The following is a 23,927-nucleotide window of genomic DNA, read 5'->3' as shown; positions in this document are numbered from 1 at the left end:
GGACACAGGCACACAGGAAGTACTCAGCAACACATCCGCCATCCCAAGGCTAACTCAGCCATGAAAAACACGTCCTAGGCCAGGCACGGTGGCTCACGCCTATAATCCCAACACTTTGGGAGGCTTAGGCGGGTGGATCATCTGAGGTCGGGAGTTCGAGACCAGCCTGACCAACATGCAGAAAACCCCATCTTTATTAAAAATACAAAATTAGCTGGGCATGGTGGCACATGCCTGTAATCCCAGCTACTTGGGAGGCTGAGGTAGGAGAATCGTTTGAACCCAGGAGGCAGAGGTTCTATGAGCCAAGATTATGCCATTGCACTCCAGCCTGGGCAACAAGAGTGAAACTCCATCTCAAAAAAAAAAAGAAAAACACATCCTATTCCGAGTGTCCTCCTATCAGCAGGGCCATGTCCCTCGCATCCTTGAGCACAGATGAGGGAGGCGCCTGGCTGGGAAGCAAGAGCGCCCCCTGCTGGAGGCTGCTGGCCATGCATGACTGCGTGCTTCCAGGGCCACTTTCAGGATGGCTGGCTTGAGTGTCACAAGAGAACTGGGGAGTGTGTGGCCAGTGGTCACCTGAGGCCACAGAAAACCCACCGTATCCACACAAGATGAACACTCCATGAGCTCTGGACACCATCCCTGTCTGTCAGGATGCAGCTGTGAGCCTCGCTCTTTGGGAGGTTCCTCACCACTGAGCAGCACCACTGTTTACTCTTCCAGATGGATGGCACCTAGGGTCGTGCACATGTCACCTTACAAACAGAAGCACACACGCACCCTTGTTTACAGGGTCTTCATGTCACTGTGCAAATCTAACTGCTGAATAAATTTCTAAGAGTAGAGTGGCTATCATGAGTGCAAACAGACAATGCCAAATGTCACTCCGAAAGAGCTCAGAGCAGATATTCAACAGGCAGCCTGGGAGCTGATGGCAGTGCTGCTTGAGGAGGGGCCAGAGTGGGAGGGAGCCTGTTTTCTACCAGGCTGCCTCTCCTACTATGTCAGTTGATTCTACCATGACTCTGTTTACTGTGTTAAGTTACTAGTCTCCCTGTCTTCTAAGCAACAAGCCAGGCCTCACACTCAGGGAAGCGCAGGGGTCGCTTCTGCCTTCCTCCTCCCTCGTCTGCTGGAGCAGGACTGGTGCTGGTGTGGGCAGATGTCTGCTGTCTCTAATCCAGGCTACAGTCAAAGAGCCTCCAACTACCCTCTGCCTTACTAGAAGAGACATAATCAAAATTGGCAGATTTGGCTGAGGCCAGGACTCACATAGGCCAATAGGACTTTTCTAGGCTGAGCAGCCAGAGCTAAGAGGCTGGGCAGCAGTGGAATAAACATTCTCGGCCATCCATCAGGTCAATAGTGGCGCAAAACAGCCACTCTTTCCTCCTTGCCTCAGGGGCTGTAGTTCTCTGGACAGGAGGACCGTATGGACCCTGGTAAAAGACTGCAGGTGGACTCTTCAGTGCTCCTGGCCTCCCCAGTGCCAGGGTCTGGACTAGACCCCAGAAGCAGGGTACCCGCCAGTAGGCAGGTCATAGGTGGTTAGCAGTTAGGGCACAAGGCACCAGGGCTGACAGGGTGAAGCCTCATAGCAGAGGGTGACAAGGTGGGATAGGACCTCTTTACAATGACCTCTCTCTGCAGCCAAAAATACTGAAAATGCTGATCCCTCAAATAGTGTCCAAGTGGACTGGGAGCAAAGGGCAGCAGATGACACAGCAGAGGCTCCCAGGGCAAGAGAATGACTCTGAAGTGAGACAGGTCCCGGTGCCTGCCCCAGCCCTACCATCTGCTGGAACTTAGTTTCCTCATCTACAGCATGGTGAGATGAGAGGGCCTGCCCCACAGGGTTGTCATGAGAATTAGATGAGGTACGAAGCTCTTGTCACACTGGTCATATTCCCAGGCCTGCAGTAAGATCATATTAATAATCATCATTATCTATTTGTTTAGCATCAGGAAGATAACTAAGAAAACAACTTTTCACGACAACCATAGCCCTGCCTCCTTCCACTAAGTGCTAGCCTGAGCAGTGAGGATTCTGAGATGCAGCCATAAGGTCACCACCTGCAGGAGACCCATGCTGGGGTGGCAAGGGCCCTGGACCCCAAGCTCCACCAGGGCCTTTTTAGTCACTGAAAGCCACCAAGGAAGCTGGTGAAACCCAGCCCATCCCCCAAACACTGTTTGGTTCTGAGCAGAAATCAGCTCAGACTCCTTTCTTCACCATTTCATTTGACTGTTCTTTACTCACTTGTTCATCAGAGCCTCCGGAAGCAAAATACTCCCCGGTTCTTGAAAAGGCAACAGTGGTGGCTGGTCCCTAGCAGAACAAAAAAAGAACACACATCAAAGGTCACTCTCGATTCTAAATGCACAGGAAGAAAATGAGAAGTTCCCAAATGAAAGCAGCAGCAAGACAAAGGACTGAGAGCCCACTCAGCCCACAATCCTCAGTAACCTGTAGCCCAGGAGCCTGCCTGTAGCCCAGGAGCCTGCCTACAGCCAGGTGCAAGCACCACCACTCAAGCCTCGGTTCCTGAGCAACAGGACAAGGCCATGCTATGGGACTGTGGGTGACAGAGACGAATGAATGGGACAGTCTGTGCTGGCAGCCCTCCAGGGCTGGTCTCATTGTCCCCACTTTCCCAGTAACAAACCACAAGTCAGAGAGATGCACTGAGGCACCCCAGTTACAGCACTGAGACCAGAACTTGGTCCCTCTGATCCAGACCAACCCCAACACCCAAGATATCCCCAACACTACTCAGCTGCTGACCAGGGAAATAGGGATCTAAAAGAGCCAATGGCTCAAGCAGATGGGGCATAGTTCAGGGCCCAGGTAAGAGGAAGGAGGTTACCAAAGGTGCTTGGGCAGCAGAGCAACGTGACATGTATCTCTAACATGCATTCACTTTTCTTATGTTCAGGCCGTGGGTAGTGATGTGCCCACTCTGGCTTCCCAGATGCTGAAGGTCTGTGTGACCATCTGAAGGGGAATGCCAGGTATGTGCCAGGTCACACTCCAAGGGCCGGAGAGCATGTCCAGGCTCGGGGGAATGCAGGATGCATGATCTCCTGGTAAAGGAGGGTTCTTCCCCATATGCCTAAAACCTACCCCAGAAAGGTGCACAGAGTAAGGATCTGTTTAGCTATGACACCATGACCACAGCTACCACCATTTCCTCCTCCCAGTTGAACTTTTATTGTGGCCAGTACCTGGCATTCCCAAGCAAAATCAGATAAAAGAGGTTCTCTGGTAGAGAACAACACAGCCACCGTCACCAAGTCCACCTCAGTTCCTCCAGACCAGTACAGGGAGTGCCAAGAACCCCAACTTCCCATGAGAGGGACTCTGGCAGCTTATCTACAGCTGACCCATCAGCAAGAGGAACACTGAGAGGCACCTTCCACTCAATGCCAAAAAAGACCAGCCAAGTCGTGGAAGGGAAAAGGGACCTCAAGGCCATGGAGGAAGGCAGCTTTTGTCCCCCAGAAAGACAGGCAGGTTGAGAGGTACCATACAGCCTCAGACACACTGGACAGCAGCGAGTATGCCCACCCCTGCTTCCAGAGTCCACCTTCGGCTCTTCCTCTCGGAGATGCTCCTTACGGGGGTGATGAAGAAACCGAGTACAACACTGGTGAACATCGAGCACTCAGGTGCTCAGAGCACAGCCCTGCATTAACCTGCTGAATCCTCAGAGGACAGTCTGTGGGGTGACCCCTTGTCTTGGTCCATTTGTGTTGCTATAAAGAAATATCTGAGACTAAGCAATTTGTAATGAGTAGAAGTGTATTGGCTCACAGTTCCGCATGCTTGAAAGTCCAAGATCAGGGGTCCAGCAACTGGCAAGGGCCTTCTTGCTGCATCATCTCATGGCAGAAGGGGAAAGAGAAGGTGAGAAAGAAAAGGGGGCCAAACTCATCCTTTCATAAGGAACCCTCTCCCATGCTAATAAACACACTTCTGCAAGAATGGCATTAATCCATACATATGGGCATGGCCTCATGACCCAAATATCCCCCATTACGCCCCATCTCCCATTACGCCCCTAAGCCACCATTAACAAGGATAACAGAGACCCACTTTCTTGAATAGGGGAACAATGCATCCATCACTTGGATACCACTTTCAGGTAGACAGTCACCAAGGGGTTAACAGAGGGGGGGTAGTGTAATTTCAGGTAACTTTTACTTGATTCTTAGAAATGTCATTTTTCCATTACTTTGAAACTTTTTATTTATTTATTTTTTGAGACAAAGTCTGGCTCTATCTCCCAGGCTGGAGTGCAGTGGTACAATCTTGGCTCACTCCAACCTCTGCCTCCCAGGTTCAAGCGATTCTCATGCCTCAGTCTCGCTAGTAGCTGGGATTACAGGTGCCCACCACCACACCCAGCTAATTTTTATATCTTCAGTAGAGATGAGGTTTTACTCTGCTGACCAGGCTGGTCTCAAACTCCTGGCCTCAAGTGATCCACCCGCCTAGGCCTCCCAAAGTGCTGGGATTACAGGCATGAGCCACTGCACCTGGCAAACTTTGAATTTTTTAACAATGAATATATGGCATTGCTATATTAATACGAACACCAAACAACAAAACTACTTTTGCTGTGAGGAAAAACAAAGAGGAAACAGAGAAAAGAGAAGGAAACCAGTACATGGAATGTCAAAAAAGATGGGCCCTTTGCCTGTCCAGAGCTCACTGAGTAATGGCAGGTTTCCAAGAAGTCACAGCAGCTAAGGGACAAATACTTGCAGGTCACTCTCCTTTCCTGTCATGGCTCAACCACCAGATGCCAAGTTGGGAAAAGGTGGTGGAGTCAGAGCAGCAGCAACAGCAATAGAACCAACAAAGCCCTCAGTTCAGCAGGGGTCACGACAAGAAAGTAAGCGCTGGGAGCCCTGCAGATGAGTGCTAGTGCCCCTTCCAGAGACCAAGCCCCAGGAAGCTCCGGGGACGAAGTGAGTGATCAGCTGTGTGGGTCTGCAGTCCTCCCTAATTTATATAAAATTTACCTGTTTACCAAGAGGACCACACAGCTCCTGCTCCAGGTTCCTTCCATAAAGGCTCCTGTTCCTCTGCCTAGGGCTCACATAAGTAGCCCAGGACACTCAGAGGACAGCACAGAGAACACGTGGGCTCTGCTGTGGACCAAAGCCAACCTGTACTGTAGAAGGGACCGTCCACTGCTAACATGCTTCAGGGTCTAGCATTGGAGGCCCTAGACCACTTCGGCCCTTGCCAACCTTCCAGTCTCTCTCCTTCTCCCCACCCTCGTGCTCTGGGCCCACCAGACTGCTCACTGCTCCACAAACAGCATGAGCTAGACAGAAAAGGTCCTCTCATTCTCTATATTCTTTCTGTCATTGCCTGCATCGAGTTCTTAATTCAAGTATTTTCAATCTTTTGTGATTTTATATAAATTCATTTAAGGCTACAAATTTGCCTCTGATGACACTTTCAATGGATCCCAAAAGTTTCCAGTATGCAACATTTTCAGTCATTCACTTCCATATGTTTAGTTTCCACTGTGATTTCCCCTTCAGCCCATCGGTTGTTTGGGAGTACATTCTAGAATTTCCAGGCTGCGCATGGTGGCTCACACCTGTAATCCCAGCACTTTAGGAGGCTGAGGCAGGTGGATCATTTGAGGTCAGAAGTTCAAGACCACTCTAGTCAATATGGTGAAACCCTGTCTCTATTAAAAATACAAAAACTAGCTGGGCATGGTGGCAGGTGCCTGTAATCCCAGCTACTCAGGAAGCTGAGACAGGAGAATTGCTTGAACCCAGGAGACAGAGGTTGCAGTGAGCCAAGATCACACCATTGCACGACAGCCTGGAAGACAGAGTGAGACTCTATCTAAAAAATAAATAAAATAAAATAAAATAAAGTTTCCAAACCATAGGTGCTTGGAGAGTCTCTTCTTATCATCGCCAGCAGCCAGATACGATACATGCTCTTGAAGACTGTTCTGCCTTCATGATGGTTTATTCCTTTTATTTAATCAATCACTCTTCATGCATCAAGGTATTTACTGGAGCAGGGATGTTGCCCAGTGAATCCTCTCCACAGGTAAGGCCTGTCCCTGGGTGCCTCTACACACCCCTGAGGATTCCTCTGAGCAGCAGCTCCACGCTGGGCCTTCAGCAGTGTGGATGCCAGCCTGCCCCCGGCCACCAGAGGTGCCCACCTGTGGGAAGCCCTGGTCTCCCTCTAACTCCAGGCCAGGTCCACTAGCAGGGATGCCTCACAGGCTCAACAAGAGCCTCCCTCCCTCCCTCCCATGAAAGACCAGGTAGAGTCTTCAGGGAGATGGCCCTGGTTAACCAGTCATGAACCCAGATGCAGACTGGCCTCCCTGCTACGCTCCCTGCTAACCAGGCCACACCTGGCCCTGGAGCTTGGCTGGACCCATACCCGTCATTTTACCACACGTCACTCTCCCTTGCTAATTTCCAGACCTAAAGGACCCACAGCACCTGGCTTCTTCAAATGACAAAGTATCAAGAGATAAAGTTTTTTTTTAAGGCAAAACAAAAGAGCCTGTGGTGATTAGATTTCAGTCATGCTGGCTCTCACTCTGCTGCCCCGGCAGCTGACGCTGACTTCGTTGCTCTCTTCATCCTCCTCACCCTCTCCCACCTGACTCTCGAAGGCCCCTGCATGCCTGAACTCTGACTGCATGCCCACAACAGCTATGCTGGCAAACCCACCCCCACCTCACAAGACTGCAAAATATTTTTTGTTGGCTCTCATATGCACAGTCTGCCAGCAAACAAATAGGATTGTCGCACGACATGGCCCTCAGTCAGAGGTAAAAGCAGAGTAGCCATCGCACAGAGAATGGAACTGAGGAGGCCCAACAGGCCTTTGGAGTGAGTGCTCTGGTCTCCGACCCCTGCGCTCAGACAGAGAAATGGCAATCTAGCCTCACTGGGATGCTTCTTCCAGACCCCCACCAAGAGGCTCCTGCACTCACTCACCAGCACCTGCTGTGAGCCGGGCTCTAGTGGCTGAGTAGGGCCCAATAACTCAACGGACAGGGAGTGGCCTCCTGACCCTGGCCGAAGACACCTGCTCCCAGCCCTCAACTCTGGGCTGCTGGCAGGGGACAGAGGGCCAGGCTGACCTCTTGGTTTCTTAGAGTGCAGTAAATGAGCTGTTCTCTCTCTACATGTCCTCTCACCTCTCACAGGAGATGCCCAACCACCCAAGCCAGGCATGACCCTCCCAAGTATCAAAACAGTCCTCCAAAATAAAATGCCTAGACAGGAGCCACAGAGCTCCCACAGAAACAAGGGAGGGGCAGCCCACTTCCAGAGCTGCCCTTCACCTGGGGTGGCCAGATGGATGGCCCACTGGCCCGGCCACTGTCACATGGCTGCCTCCCCTCCTTGAAGGTGCGCCCCCTTTGCTGCTGCTTTCCCAGCCTCAACCTAGGGCCCAGCATGGCACAAGCATCCAGTAAGCATTAGTGGGTCCCCTACTCTGAGCCTGCGAGTTCCTGCCAACTAAGCCTCTAAGCATGGCCCTGAGCACAGACAGCAGCACCTGTGCAGGTCTGGGCCCAGGGCAGGGGCTGCTCACCCACATGGGGTAGGGGGGTAGGGTGGCGGGGACGCGTGGAACCTCGTGCAGCTCAGTCACTCTACAGCGACACGCACACCAACTGCACAGCCACAAACACCAGATTTAACTCCCCACCCACGACCCGCCCACCATCCTCTCCCAAATAGCTCTAGGGAACTTAAACCAAGAAAGTGTGGCTCAAGATTATGTTTCAGAAAATACAGAAAGATAAATCTGTATTTCTAGCACACTTCCCCCCACGCTTGTCACACACAGGGCTGTGAGGGCCTCACATGGGGCAGGAGGCTTCGAATGACAATGGTAGTTGGTAGGGAAGCCCTTCCCTCTCTTGACCAGTGTTCCCTTCCGTAATGTGAGGGGGTGAGATGGGATGATAAGGCTCTATTGCAGCTCTGACAACCCAATCGGTATGACATCCAGCGAGAGCCACAGACTCCCTTTCCTCCTGCTTAACAACACAGTTGTGTCACATTCCCTGACCAAGACTTTCCAGAGCCTCATATAGGGCACTGGCACCAGTGCCACCACACAGGTTTCCTGATCCACCAGCCATCCTCCAGGAGTCAGGCCCTCCTAGCATTTTGGGAGGCCAAGGCAGGTGGATCACTTGAGGTCAGGAGTTCAAGACCAGCCTGGCCAACATGGTAAAACCCTGTCTCTACTAAAAATGCAAAAATTAGCCGGACACGGTGGCGTGAGCCTGTAATCCCAGCTACTCGGGAGGCTGAGGTGGGAGGATTGCTTGAACCCTAGAGAAGGACAGGCCTGACAAAGGGCAGTGCACATGGACCTGTACACCAAGGCACCCAGCAAAGCAAACCCTGAGGACAGCTGGTGGGGACACTGGGTCTGGGTCAGGGAGTCTCCTCAGCCTACCCACCAGGGGACAGATTCCAGGAGCTGCGTGACAAGAGAAGCCAAAGCAAAATGTTCCGGGGAGACAACAACCTAAGCAAAATTAAAAGCCCGATGAACCCAAGGGAGTCCGAGGGTGTGCAGGAGGAGGGGAAACACGCCACAACCCCATGCCAGGAATGGGGCTGCTAATTCACCAGACAACCCCATGCACCCATTTCCCTAACAAACAGACTGCCCACCCACTCAGCATCACCAGAATCGTGCCCAAAACAGAATGCCCTTTTAAAGAGCTCTCACCTAAAACGAGATCATGTCATTTTCCATGAGCTCAAGTGGAGAGGGACTAACATCTGTGAGGACCTACCGTGTCCGGTCCTGGGAAATTCAGGCACATCCTCACCTACCATAAGGCAGACAATGGGATGCCAATCTCATAGAAAAGAAAAGAGGCTCAACAAAGTTAAAGTCTTGGCCAATGTCACATAAAAAGAGGCAACACTGGAATCATCTGACCCAGTGCCCAAGCCCATTCCTCCCCTCCTGAAGCTCAGGTTGTTTCAGATGAACAAGATGGGAGAGGACCCATGGTTTTTCAAAACCAGAAATGGGTGGGTACAAACTGTTTGTTCCTAAAAATACTGGGGTTTTCCTGAGAAAGCTAAGTATCACTCCCCACCAGACAAGGTCGTGTAACCTCGCCAGCTGAATGCATCCCAGCACTTGGCCTCAGTCAAAGATGTTTGCAAAGGTGACCAGTGCAGGCTCTGGTGCACTAAGGGCAAAGGCTGCGGAAGGAGGGCAATGCACCACACCCCACAGGCAGCACTTCCCCATCTGTCTACTATCCTCTCAGGGTGGGCAGCTTTGAGAGGCAGAGGATCCTTTGTCGCCCAGAGTCCTCAAGCCAGGATTGTAGGAGAGAAGCACCAGAATTCTTCAGGGTCACAATAAACTGGTAACCAACGTCCACCCCTGCTATGGTTTGAATGTTTTTCCCCCACCAAAATTGATATTGAAATTGAATCCCCAGCCAGGGATGGTGGCTCACGCCTGTAATCCCAGCATTTTGGGAGGCCAAGGCAGGCGGATCACTTGAGGTCAGGAGTTTAAGACCAGCCTGGTCAACACGGTAAAATCCTGTCTCTATTAAAAATGCAAACAATTAGCCAGGCGTGGTGGCATGCGCCTGTAATTCCAGCTACTCAGGAGGCTGAAATGGGAGGATCGCTTGAGCCCGGGAGACGGGAGGTTGCACCACTGCACTCCAGCCTGAGCAGTAGAGTAAGACTCCATCTCTTTTTTTTTAAAAAAAAAAAAAAAGGGGGGCCAGGTGTGGTGGCTCAAGCCTGTAATCCCAGCACTTTGGGAGGCTGAGGCGGGTGGATCATGAGGTCAAGAGATCGAGACCATCCTGGTCAACATGGTGAAACCCCGTCTCTACTAAAAATACAAAAAATTAGCTGGGCATGGTGGCGCGTGTCTGTAATGCCAACTACTCAGGAGGCTGAGGCAGGAGAATTGCCGGAACCCAGGAGGCGGAGGTTGCGGTGAGCCGAGATCGCGCCATTGCACTCCAGCCTGGGTAACAAGAGCGAAACTCCGTCTCAAAAAAAGAAAAAGAAACGAAGAAAAGAGACTGAATTCCCAAGGTAATAGTGTTGGGAGGTGTGGCCTTTTGGAAGTGACTGAGTTACAAGGGCTTTGCCCTCATGAAGGGGATTAGGCTCGCTTAAGAAAGGGCTTGAGAAAGGGAGCTTGGTCCTTTCCACCATTCCACCTTCTGCATGTGAGGGCAGTGTTCCTCCCCTCAGATGATGCAGCACTCATGCTCCATCTCAGAAGCAGAGAGCAGCCTTCCCAAACTCTAGTACCTTGATCTGGGACTTCCAGCATCTGGAACTGAAATCCTAGCCTGTAATCCTAGCACTTTGGGAGGCCAAGGTGGGTGGATCACCTGAGGTCAGGAGTTCAAGACCAGCCTGGCCAACATGGTGAAACCTCATCATTAAAACAAAGAAAAAGAACTTTCTGTTCTTGATAAGTTACCCAGTCTCAGGTATTTTATTACAACAGCACAAAACAGACTAAGATAACCCCCTAGTCTCATGAAGTGAGCCTGCCCAAACAAAAGGCCCCTCAAATGGGCCAACATGTGCCACTCCTGTGCCAGAGAACCACCAAGCCACCCAAACGCTAACTCCTGGCTGACGAGCTGCCCTCAACACCAGCACACAGATCTACCCCAGGAGACCCAGGGCTGCCCTGGATGATCCTCATCTTAGCTGGCACTTGGCAATTTCCTGTCCTGGCACTCCTGTACCTTAGGAGACAACTGAAAGATATATCGGGGTGAGTCTGGTCTCAACTCAGACAAGACAGTTGCAGCCCAATAGTACTGTGCCCTGACCCTCCTTTCTCTACCCTGAACCTCCCCACAATTCCCCCAGAGGGCTTGCTAGGGCCCTTCTCCTGGCACCTGCAGAGTCCCCATCCCCTGGTCAAGGTCCGTCTCATCCCCACAGCAGCTCCCTGCGGCTGACCTCACTGCTGCTCACCCCTAGCCTGCACCGTCCACTTCTCAGATGGGGAAATGGAAGCACAAGGGAGTTGCTGCACCACCGGCCCTAAGACTCGGTGGCCCTCTCTCCCACAGCTCTTCCAAGGGAACTCTGAGGACACAGCAGGTCCTCTGCGTCCAAACCAAAGTTTCATGGGGTTGCTTCCTGCTGGATCAAAATGGGGTCATGTAGCAGCAAGATAGGGACACAAGCCGCCATAAGCCTTCTTGTACCCTACACAGACCTGTGAGCAAAACACAAAAGTGACATCTGTGGGAGTTACGTGGATCTCATGAAGACAGAGTAGACTGGTGGTTACCAGGGCTAGGATGGGGAAGGGGAGCCAGGGAATGAAGGGGTAAAAAGAAGAGAACATAAATGTATTTATTACCACTGAACTGTACACTTAAAAATGGTAAACATGGTGAATTACATACATATATGTTACCCCAACAAAAATAAGTAAATAAAAACAAGAAGGCCGGATGCAGTGGCTCATGCCTGTGATCCCAGCACTTTGGAAGGCCGAGGCGGGTGGATCACCTGAGGTCAGGAGTTTTGAGACCAGCCTGGCCAACATGGCGAAACCCATCTCTACTAAAAATGCAAAAATTAGCCAGGCATGGTGTAAATGCCTGTAATCCCAACTACTTGGGAGGCTGAGGCAGGAGAATCGCTTGAACCCAGGAGGCGGAGGTTGCAGTCAGCTGAGATCGCGCCACTGTACTCTAGCCTGGGCAACAAAATGAGACTCTGTCTCAAAAATAAATCAATCAATCAAAATAAAATGAGTGAAATCACAAATGGAATTTTAAAAGTCGTATGGACATGTGATAGAAACTGCACAGACACAAGTACTTGTCCCAGCTCTGGCACCCTAGGAGTCATAAGACCCCTACAAATCCAGACAGCTCTCAGTTTCACCATCTGGACTAAAAAAAAAAATGCTTTCCAACCTGCCATCCTCCTTATCCATAGGACAGAAGCCCCAGGCACCTGAGACCTACTCAGGAGCCCAGGGCTACTCAGCCACAAAATTCAGGAAGTGGCTGATAGCAGCTGCGCTCCATAAGGCCCTTGGCCACCAGGACCCCATCACATTGCCACTTCCCGGAACAGAATGTGAAAGATGAAGTCACCAAAGAACCAGCTGCACATCTTACTGGAAGGTCTGGGTGAGTGGGAGCCTATGAGGACGACACACCTGCTGCAGAGTGCACAGGCAGAACCTGGCCCCTTTGTCAACAGGCCCCTGTGATGTGCCCCCCCCCCAGCCAGGCCTTCATGGGTCATGAACATCCTAGGAACCAGTTGGGTGACAACACAGGCCCAGTCCCTGCAGATTTCTCCCCTTGGTTGGAGCGAAGGAGCCACAGATCTCCACAAGCACTAGGTATTCTGTCCAGACAGTGGACCCCGTATCTTAACCAAATGCCCAAATTAAGGCTGCTCGGCTGCACTATGCTCCCTTAGGAAACCAACATTAGCTGACTCTCTTTTTTGGGGGTGTTTCTGTTGAGACATTGTCTTGCTTTGTCACTCAGGCTGGAGTACAGTGGCACAATCACAGATCACAGCAGCCCCAACTTCCCAGGCTCAAACAATCCTCCCACCTCAGCCTCCCAAAGTGCTAGGATGACAGGCGTGACCTACTGCGCCTGCCCGGTTAGCTGACTCTGAATCACTCCAAACCCAGGGGCAGAGCTAAACATGACAAAGAGCCACAGCAAACCCTGGCAGACCTGGGTCCCAGGGGTGCCAGGCTGGGGCATGGAGGTGAGCTGTTCTTTGCTGGAAGTAAATAAGGCCTTCTCTTTGGCGGTCCTGCCCCATATGTGTTCACACACTCAATACCTCAGCCCTCAGCCTGGCTCTTCAATCATGTTGCTGCTTCCACATCATTAGTAAGGAACAGAGATCGGTTCATTTCTCTTCTTTCCTCTGGGCATTGTGAGCCTGGTGCCCCGAAGAAGAAACAACCCAGCGATATCCACACCCTAAATCATCAGCTGTCCCTCAGCCTGGTTCCCTTATCTCTAGGTTTAACAGCAGACAAGCAACCACACAAGGGGATGGACCACGGTCCTTGCTTCACTTCCCAGAGAGAACAATTTCAACAGCTTTCATCTATGTGCTGGATGCAATGCCAGAACACCAGGAATGACATTTTAGATCCCACATTCAAGTGTTCTCAGCGTTAAGTGTTGAGTTCGCTGTTTAAAGAACACTCACAAAAAGAGGTGATCACTTGATATGCATCTGTTTCAAACTGTTCCTGAGTTGTTGTTGTTGTTATTGTTTTTGAGGGAGGCAGGAGAGGTAGCAGCATTCACATGATTTTCAAATGCCCTCATGGGCATAAGGTCCCAAACAGTTACACATGAATCTGAATAACTGGCTTACCAAAGGCTAGCAAAGGCAACTCCTGAACAGGCTTACACCAGGCCAAGCAGCCACCCACTCTGGATGTGCCAGCCCAGGGAGAACAGACTCACTGGTCTTGTGCACTGGGTATGTCCCCGACAGGGAAGGCAAGGGTCACAACAAGGCTGGGGGCAGCAAGCAGCCTCTAGGCCTATGTCCCTATCCCCTAACCATGGCCAAATGGCCCCCAGGTCCCCTAACTAAGATGGCAGTGGAAACCCAAACAGCAGCTCAGAAAAGCACCAAGCTAGACATCTCACACCTAGCTGATGGCCCAAGACATGTAAGCACCCCCAGGGCCTCCCTCAGCCTGGCAGGCAGAGGAGGGACAAACTTGAAATCACTGGACTCCAGACCTCCCATCCCAAGTGGGCAGGAGACATTCTGATGACTGCTCCAGTAGGAGACATTCTGATGACTGTTCTGGTCAGGAGGGCTCGGACACTACTTCCTAGTGGGAGTACCAGGTGTGAAAGGCCTGGACCCAGGCCAACTGCTGGGGAGAGCTGCATGTGGCCTACTCCCCACAGCCAAACCCCAGGGGCCCACACACTGGCCACTCGCCACCCAGGGAGACCAGGGTACCAGCTGCTTTGAAGCTCATTCAGAAAGGAGGCCTCTGCTTCCTTGATTCCATTCCAGGAATTCTCAAACAACAAACATGAAGAGGATTTTCCGTTCTTCGGCCCAGCCCCTGCAAGACACCTGAAGTTGCCTTGGTCTCTAGACACATCAATATCTGCCAGTCTGAGGACCTCCAGGAGACCCTGATGTCAACTCAGAGCATGGGTTCCAAGGCTCAACTCAACCTCTGGACCTAGGGATGGCTGAGGCCGTTAGGAGACAGATTCCATTTAGGCCCCTAGGGGGCAGCTTGCCAACCATGCCCAGATGGAGCCCCCAACCCCTGCCCAATTCAACTCTCATATACGCTTCTCAGATGCACCAGTCCCAGGCCCAGCAATCTGTCCAGGTCACAGGGAAAGGCCTCCATCCCTCTCCCTGCAGGCTGTGTGGGTGACAAGCTTATTTCTGCATCTCACCCACTGTCCAGACTGTGAAGGTACCACCACTCCACACCACTCAGAACCTGGCTGATACCTCTCACCTGATGCCCGTGTAGTGTGTAGAGCAGCCGGCCCTCCATCAGGTCCAGGATCTTCAGGGTTGAGTCACTAGAGGCCGTGATCAGGTAGCTTCCCGACGGGTGGAATGAGAGCGCGTTCACTGCTGCACTGTGCACTGGGAGAAGGACATCAGTCAGGTGCTGGCTGGGAGGCATACGGAGCACAGCTGAAGCCCAGGATGGGCAATCAGGGCTAATTGAGGCTCGGCACAGGCCTGATGGGGCTGGGCCAGGATGGTCATTGCTCAGAAGAGCTGTGGGGAACCCAGCAGGGATTTCCCAGGAGAGGGACACAATCAAAGGACAGGAAAAGGCCCATTCAAAGCCAAAGGCAGGCAGTGGAAGACAGGCAGACGGAAACAGACGCAAAAGCCAGAGACAGCAGACAATTCCTCCGTCCTCTCCCATGGCACCAAGCGGTCAAGCTGGCACAAAACAGAGCACTCAAATATACAAACATAGCCTTTGGTCTGTCCAACATACATTTGGTTTCTTTAAAGAAACCAAATGGGAAATAAAAGCCCTGAAATGTCAATACAATGCCACTGCCATACAGGGAGGACAACATGCGTGGGGGTAGACGAGCAGAAAGCTCAGACATTCTCAGGAACCAGTTAGGCCCATATTCAGACCCCCAGCCTCCTGCCAGCTCACAGCCTGACCTTGAGAAAGCATCTTTTTTTTTTTTTTTTTTTAAGAGATGGAGTCTTGCTCTGTTGCCAGGCTGGAGTGCAGTGGCACAATCTCAGCTCACTGCAGCCTCTATCTCATGGGTTCAAGAGATTCTCTTGCCTCAGCCTCCTGAGTAGCTGGGACTACAGGTGCGCCACCACATCTGGCTAATTTTTGTATTTTTAGTAGAGATGGGGTTTCACTGTGTTGGCCAGGCTGGTCTCAAACACCTGACTTCATGTGATCCACCTGCCGGAGCCTCCCAAAGCACTGGAATTGTAGTCGTGAGCTACCACCTCCGGCCTGAGCAAGCATCTTGACCACATTGAGCCTCAGTTCCTCCATCTGTGCGGGTGCTGTGGAGATGCTACTACGTTAAGCACATAAGGCCTTTGCAGAGTGAGCCATCCAATGCCAACACAGATGTTCCTCTCCTTTGCCCCCTGCATCCCATGCAACTCCAGGTCTTGCCATTTCACCCACTCAACAGCTTGGTCCTGTCCATGACTCTCTTTTCCCTGTCATCCCAGTCTAACCCCATCATCTTTTCTGGTGTCCCTCACTCTCAGACCACCCCATCAGCTCTGTCAATTCCCCCAGCCACAGAGCTTTTTTTACCCCTTGTTTCCAATGGGCCTGGGAGATTTTGCCCTCCCCTGTCCCTGACCTTAAAGCTCAGTACTGGAAGCCACCTCCGCCAGGAAGCCTCCCCTGGCCTCCCAATTAGGGCCACCCCTTCATTTGTCTTTCCAAAGCACCACAAGCTTCCTATCAGTTCACTCTTCACATTTACATGCAACTATCTGACTCGAGTCTGGATCTCCCATGAGACCATGAACTCCAGCAGGCAGGGGTGGTGCTGAGTCTCCGGCTCCCAGCTCAGTGCCAGCACCAAGCAGGACTCAGAAAGTGGTTGGTGAGCAAGTGCTTAAGTTGGGCATACAGAAGCCCCAGCAGATTATACAGCCCTCCCTCAAGGCCCATAGCATGTTCCAGGTGAAGCCAGGGGCAGACCTGGGCAGTCTAGAGCAACTCCACAGCCAATTCATGGATCAGCTGTATCACAGACTCCTAGGGTGACTTCTGAGGAAAACCCCAGTGTCTTCCTTCCCATTACCACAAGCCTGATGAAGAAAACCAGTGGGGCTAAAATAACTGCAACCCTGCCAAGTCAGAATTGCCACCAACATAAAGGCAAACTCAAAACCAACCGTCATCTTAGCACTGGGAGGCTGCAAGAACCACTGCTGGGCTGGTAAACACACCCACTGTGAAACGGTCCTCAACAAAGCCCACGGGGTGCACACAGCCCTCAGATGCCAAGCCAGCTGATGTGCTGATGTGCTGGGGAGTCTGGATACATGTTCCCAAGCACACTTAAGGGGAGACAGCCAAGGCTTTATGTAACATGATATTTATAGCTGAACAACACCCTCCAAGTGCCAGGAACTCTAGGAGGCAGCCTGGAGAGGGAGTGGGGTCTCTGAAGCCAGCTCTCAGAGGCAGAATTCAGAGTCCCCCGGCCCCCTGCCAACAAAGTCTGCACTGGGATAAAGGCCACCCCCACCCCTCCATGAGCAGAAGTTGGCAGAGGAGTAGCCAGTAGCAGGAGGGTACAGAAGGGAGGCCACACTCAGGGACCTCAGGGCTTCCCAGCACCCCCAGGGTGGCAGGGTCAGTGTATGGATGGCCACACCAGGGCCCTCCACCTGGTCAAGCCCATCCAAGAAAGAATCTCTCCCAGAGGAAAGGTATCAGAAGCCCCACTCCACGTAAATGCCAGGAACACCCAAGGCTGGGTGGAAACACCTAGAGCCATTTACTCCAGAAGAGGGGCTAGCCTGGCACACCAGGCTTTGGGGGATGTCCCAGACACCAAGACCCACCTGCCTTTCCCCACTTGCTCTCTACCTCATCCACTGGCTGCGCCAGCCTCTGTTCTCACTCCTGCCTCTGTGGAGGTGGTAGAGAGCGGATAATCTAGGGAGGCCTCATCATAAGAACCATCCCTGCATGAGAGTCTACCATGAAGGCTCCATGAGGGCATGAGCCTTCTGTCATGATGCCTTGAGCGCCAACTGTCTGAGAATGATCCACTTTTTGTCAAGTCCAAAGCCGCAGGCCTCTTCTTGGCTCCATGGCAGATATAAGTGATGACACACACTGCCACCTAGGTGGCAGCTGTGAGCTCATGGCTCTTATCCCCCCATGTCCATCCCAAAGACAGAACTCTGACTCCAGGTCAGAGATACACCAACATCAAACTTCTACAGATCATCAGGGACCCAGGGATGAGGCCACCACAGCCCCTGCTCCCAAACACCAGGAACTAGTCATGGCTTGTGGGCAGCAGGTGGCCTAAGCAGAGACCCAAATACCTACCCTCCATAACACTCTGCATGTAAAGGCCTGGGCAAACCTAGGCCCACTACCTAACAGGCTCCAAACCAGCCGAGGGCCCAGAGAAAGCCTGGGTGCCCAAGCAGGAAGTACTTCTTTGGAGGAGACCATGCCAGGGCCAAGCCCCACCCCAACATCCTTCCACAAAGGGACGACTCACTTTCTCTAGGGTGGTATCTTGTAATGCGCAACTGGTATTACCAGTGACATGGTGGCTCTGGGTTAACAAGAGGCTTTGGATTCATACCACCAAGGTTTTCTGATACCAGCAGCAAAGGACACCCAAAATACTCCTCTTCGCAAATGCCATGTAAATGCTCCCTTCAAGATGGTGGAAAAGTAGGTTGGCTAGATCAGGTGGGCAGCACCACTGCACCCCAATCAACTCTTTCAGTCTCAAAACACCAAGTACAGGGTGCAGGCCTGCCCTGCTAGCTGCAACTACTTAAAACCCTCCAGCTAGGCATGCTGGCTCATGCCTGTAATCCTAGCACTTTGGGAGGCTGAGATGAGAGGACTGCTTGAGCTCAGAGGTTTAAGACCAGCCTGGGCAATACAGTGAGATCCCAACCCCACCTCTGAAAGGAAAAAAAAGACAAAACCCTCCATGACCATGCATGAGGCCAGGTGGGGGTGCAGGAGTACACTAAGGACCAATAGACAGAGAGCCTGGGACTCGGAGTTCTAAGCCCTGCTGACAGCCAGCCAAATAGACCACCTCTCCCAGGGAGCCTGGGAAATAAATGACTAGTCATCGAAGTGCAGGGAACCCAGCATGAGACGGCTGACAAAATGCCAGGCTCAAAGGCCCTCAGGTGGAGACTCAGACCCACAGCTTTCCAGCTGTGTGACCATGGGCTGCACACTCCACATCTGTGAAATGGAGAGTAACCCTACCTTGTTGGCCACCGAGGCCTGTCACTAGATAATGGACCTGCACGTGCTGTAAGCCACGAAGCACATTACAGGTTCTGGGACGGGGGCTGCTGCTCAGACGCCTGAACAGTCTTAACGTGGGCTTAGAGCATATGGAGCTAACCCACCGCCATAGGGATTGGCACTCTCAGGGCTCCACAAGCCCATCAACTCCTTGCTGAATTGGGAAATCAGAACTGCTCCCTGCAGTGATAGGCCAGAGCCAAGAAACTCCTTGCCTGGGAGGAGAGTCAGCCAGTACAAGAAAAATGGCTCCAACTGCCTCCAATAGCCCAAAGCCCCAAGCAGGCTTCAACTCCAACAACCCTAGCCAGAACAGGAAGTGCCCTCCATAGAGCACAATATAAACGGCTGGACGCAGGCAGGTTGGGGCTTGCTAGCCACACACTGCAATAACATTAACCAAATCCTCTCACAAAAGACCATCAGCCTCTGACATCAGAAGGCCACTCTGGAAGTGCCTGGTGCCCATCCAGAGTCACTATGGGAGACACTGGATGTCACTGTGTCCTAAGGTTTCCCTTGGGTTTCCTAGGGATCAGGGAAAGAAAGCAGATCGGGCATCTGTTGCCAGAGTACTGGGAGCCCTTCCTGGGGAATGAGGCTCCAAAGAGATCCCACTGCACCTATGGGGGTGGAGGAGTCACTTGGGTAGAGGGTTCCCCACTAGTTCCAGCTAGATGTTTCCTGGGGAGCCCCTAGACCCAAGCAGACCTGGCCAGGTCCTCCCGTCAGCAGAGGATGAGAAGTATGTTCTCCCTACCAGGTGAGCTCAGATCAACCTGGCTCACTGTGCCTGAGGGTCAGCCTAGAGGCTATGGGATGAGTCCACTATCCTGTGAACAGCTACCACTAGCCATGGCCTTGAACAGGGAGTTCAGGAGGAACCGGCTGTGTTTATGGAGCACTTCAAACCCCACTAAGCCTCCTATCTACACTAGGAGTGGCTTAGGGATGAGACACTGCAGGCCCATTCAGAGACTGTCATAAGAGGCAAGGCCAGAAGCACAAGCAGACTGCAATCTCCCAGCGGGGCCTGTCAGCCCAAACACTCAGCTCCACTAAGGACTTGGCCCCAAGGGCTCATCGGAGTCCACTCACACCTCCCTGCCCTGCCATCATGGAGCTCCACCCCTACCCACCGCCAAGCCTGCTCCCTCAAGGACCCCAGGTCCCTCTCCCCAGCACCCGCCAGTCTCCTCGACTGCTCTGCATCACTCCACCTCCTGACCACCCTCTTCACAAGACCCCACTCTCCTGCGCTCCCCAGCCTCTGCCCTCCTCAGCTCTCCCATGCTGAGAGATGGGGATCATTCCCCTCCCTCTGGCTTACTTTGTGGACCTTTATCTTCTGTGGCCACTCAATTATAGGGACTCAGAATGTGGCCTCAGCCATTCTCACATCCCAGATCCCTGGGGCCAACTGGGTCAGTTTCTCTGCTTCTACTCAATCTCTGCAACCCATTCCCCACTCTGATGCCAGCCCCCACTTTGATACTAGGCATGGCTGGTCCACTAACCCGTCACTGGGACATACCAGCCCCCAACCCCAGCAGGCTCTGGACACCGCTGCCCTCTCAGATGTCTTTCTTCCCTTCACACCTTAAATGATGAGGCCAGTCCTAGTACTGCCTATCCGGCCACATCTTTGGGACCCTGAGCCAGAGATGGCATCTGAGGCCCTTCCCAAGGGGCACCTGCTGATATACCCGTGAACACCAGGCCCAGGCTCCTGATCCATCAGAGATGGGCCTGGACCCTCCCAGGGTCACCTAGAGATCCTCTCCTCCCAGTGTCAGGACGTACATAGCACAAACCACATACCCAGGCCTGTGTTACAGTCTTTAAGTGGCTTTTCCCACCACAGCCTCACAAAGCCATGAGGAAGGCCTATTGCCACCCCCTTTACAGAAAGGAAGCAGAGCATGCGCTCCTGACCACCGTCTTGCCTCTTGCCTTCCCCTCTCATCTCTCCCTGTCCAAGTCCTCCCACCTCTGCACCTGCCCACGTTCCCCTGTCAGCTGTGCAGATGTGCCCTTTACTCAGGCCTGGCCCAGAGCAGAAGGCTGAAGGAGGGATGAGAGAGGTATGGGCTCCAAGTGGAGGTGAGCCCCACTGCTCTTCTGTTCCAGAAGCCTCTGTCTGAAAGTGCATTGGTGACAAACCCCAGGGCTTCCTGTGTGGGTGGGGGAAAAATGTTCTTCGTGGCTGGCCCCTGCCACCTGGTGGTGGTGTAGGGTACTAAAGGCCTTAACCAACCAGGTTGGCCTCACCAGACCAGACAGGACTGAGAGAGACACGGTCATTGTCATCATCACTAACACTGTACCTCCTTCCCTGCTTTTTGTGCCAGCCACCCTCTCAATTCTTAATATCAGACAACTGATTAACCCTCCCAACACCTCCTGTGAGACAGGCCCCATCACCGTCCCAGGGGCCCGTGGAGTCAAATGACCTGCCCAACATCACACAGCCAAGAATGTTTTAAAAACTGGCTGCAGAGCCCACTCGCCATCACGTGCTTTTCAAGACTAGGATCTTCCCATTCTGGGAAGGTCTGCTCACCTCAGTTACCCCCAAGAAAGTGCTGTCCTCCAACACCAAGAGACAGCTAGGAAGGGTGTAGGAGTTTTGGAGCCCCACACCTGTGTCCAGCCATGTCCTTCCCATTTCAGGTGTGGCTTATGAAAGCAAGCCCAAGAACTTTAAGCTTTTTTTTTTTTTTTTTTTTTTGAGGAGGAGTTTCGCTCTTGTTACCCAGGCTGGAGTGCAATGGCGCTATCTCGGCTCACCGCAACCTCCGCCTCCTGGGTTCAGGCAATTCTCCTGCCTCAGCCTCCTGAGTAGCTGGGATTACAGGCACGTGCCACCATGCCCAGCTAATTTTTTGTATTTTTAGTAGAGACGGAGTTTCAGCTTGTTGACCAGGATGGTCTCGATCTCTTGACCTCGTGATCCACCCGCCTCGGCCTCCCAAAGTGCTGGGATTACAGGCTTGAGCCACCGCGCCCGGCCAAGAACTTTAAGCTTAATCCCAGGTCAATGACCACGATTCTTCAAACAACTCCAGCTCTGCCTCCTTCCTGGTCTCGGCCCTGGTCCAGTCTTGCTCATCTCTGCTTTGCCAGCTGCACAATTCCCAATTTCTCCAATGACTCCTCACCAGCTCCCTTCCCTGAGCCCAACCCCAGAACTGGGGTGCCTCACGGCCCTGCCCACTCATACTTGCTATCAGGCCAGTTCCCTACCCCAACACTCTCAGCTAGCTCATCCTGGGCACGTCTAAGTCTGCCCTCGCCCTCCAACTCCCACCTGAGCCTGACATGAGCCCATGTTTACTGCCCACCACCCTGCCTTTCAAGGGCTACCATCCTGGGTCTGACCTCTTAGCTAAGTCAACCCTCCCTATGGCTCACGGCTCTACATCTGTGGAGGACACTGTAAGACCAGAGGTGGCCACAGTCCCACCGATGCTGCCTCCACTGACAGCCCTGTTCCCTTTACCATAGGTCATGGACTGTCACCTTGGCCCTGGAGGGCAGAGCCTCCATCACCAGGAAAGGTGAGTGGCATGCCCCTGAGAAGTGGTCTTCAAGGGAAGCCCTGGCCAGAGCCCCAGTGGACTCCTCATCTGGCCTGCAGTGTGTGTGAGACTCTGCCACTTTGGAGGTGGGCATTGAAGGATTCAGTGGAAGCCAGGTAGCACCAAGCTCTATCTCCTGGCCACGGTTCCAGACCAGGACAGCCATGCCACAGACTCCCACCACTAGAATCCCAACAGACCCAGGACACCTTCCCTCCCAAGGCCATCTCAGGCCCATTTAGCACCGCAGCACGGAACCAACACCAGCACAGTCCCACCAGGGCTGCCCTAGGGCCCAGGACGCTGTTCACCACTTACACTGATAATGTTGCAGCAGCCGGTGAGTCCGCACATCCCACACCTTCACTGTGTTGTCCATGCCAGCAGCAGCAATGCACGTACCACTGGGGTGGAAGTCCACATAGGTGACAAAGCTAGAAAGACAGGGGCCACCATGCACTATAGGAGGCCTTTCCTGGTTCAGGATGGACCCAAAAACATTGAGTGCTTTCCCATCCCTGTGTCCTGCCCATGCTGGTCCCTAGACCTAGACACTCCTTTCTGTCACATTTGTTTACCAGATAGCCAAGGGAGAGCAAGAAGTAGAAGGTGAGAACAGTGGCCAGCAACAAACTAAGGTGGACTGACCAGGGAGCACATCCCACCACCAACTTTAAATACAAGGTAAGAAAGCTATCTTCAAACCCAAAAGTCAGCCAGGCTGTCCTGGGGTTTTCAAAGTTGGAGCTGGTACCCTTGCCAGGGGTGGCTGCAGAGCAGATTCTCCCAGCTGATGCATAGGTGAGAAGGTCCATCAGGGCTACAGGGCCACTGGCCTGCCTCTCTCTAGGAGATAGGCCAAGGACCCTCACTACACCCATATTATACCCAGGCTGGTACCACGTCCAGCTGTCAAAGAGAAGCCCTTGTGGCTCCAGGCCCAAAGGAGGGCAGAAGCCGGGGTCCCTATTCAAATATGGGCTCCTCTCTCTCCTGATGATGTGGCACAATATGAACAGCCACTATCTGCTACAAGAACACAAAGAGAAGTTTGTAAAGCCATCACCATGGGTAACATACCAAGTTTAAAACTACATTTTTAAAATGTAGTTTTGGCGACTGAGTGTCAACTGCTCACAGAAAGACATGTTGTAATACTAAGAACCAGAAAGTGAAGGGGAAAAAGAGGAGCCCAAAGAATTACATAGCGCCAAAGAACTGCAAGGCTTGCGGTTAAGCACTCCTGTTATTTGTGGCATGGGGCTAAAGCTTCCACCCACACAGGAAGAGATACAGAGCTAGGTAGCCAGACCTCAAAAAAAGCACCAGACAAGGGGCAGCAGTGATAAGACGCTGGTCCCATGGCTCCAGCCACTGAAGGCCACTGGCCTCAAGCCCAGGTCTGTGCTCTGTGCTTGAGCGCCTACAAGGTGGAGGACAACATCCGGGGACTCACCCGCCATGCTCACAGTACGAGTGGACGCACTCCCGGCTGCTCTTGTCCCAGAGCTTCACAGTCTTGTCATCACTGGCAGACACGATGAGCCGCCCGTCGGGGGAGAACCTGAACCGGGTGGGGCACAAGTCACACCATGGACTAACAGACGACATGGGCACCAACACCTTCTTCCACAGCCACTCTTCCCTGAGTGCCTTCTATCTGCTTCCAGGAACCACCTGGGGTTACATGCCCTGCTGTGATTTTTTGTTTGTTTGTTTGCTTGTTTTGAGACAGAGTCTCGCTCTGTCACCAGGCT

The 23,927-nt window shown here is 52.6% G+C and overlaps 1 protein-coding gene across 2 annotated transcripts in view; it reads right to left on the bottom strand.

Annotated features, from left to right (window-relative positions):
* Window positions 1-23,927, bottom strand: part of POC1A (POC1 centriolar protein A) — an 85,654-nt gene that overhangs the window by 52,270 nt on the left and 9,457 nt on the right. For both annotated transcript variants that reach the window (XM_003936591.2, XM_003936593.3), the window contains exons 5-8: window positions 23,627-23,734; window positions 22,489-22,604; window positions 14,561-14,694; window positions 2,267-2,335 (exon numbers count right to left, since the gene is read on the bottom strand). In XM_003936591.2, coding sequence (XP_003936640.1) covers window positions 2,267-2,335; window positions 14,561-14,694; window positions 22,489-22,604; window positions 23,627-23,734 — 427 coding nt within the window. The remainder of the gene's footprint in view (window positions 1-2,266; window positions 2,336-14,560; window positions 14,695-22,488; window positions 22,605-23,626; window positions 23,735-23,927) is intronic.

This window comes from Saimiri boliviensis, chromosome 8 (assembly GCF_048565385.1).
Source record: "Saimiri boliviensis isolate mSaiBol1 chromosome 8, mSaiBol1.pri, whole genome shotgun sequence".
Classification (NCBI taxonomy): domain Eukaryota; kingdom Metazoa; phylum Chordata; class Mammalia; order Primates; family Cebidae; genus Saimiri; species Saimiri boliviensis.
This window is presented reverse-complemented; position numbering and strand designations above follow the sequence as displayed.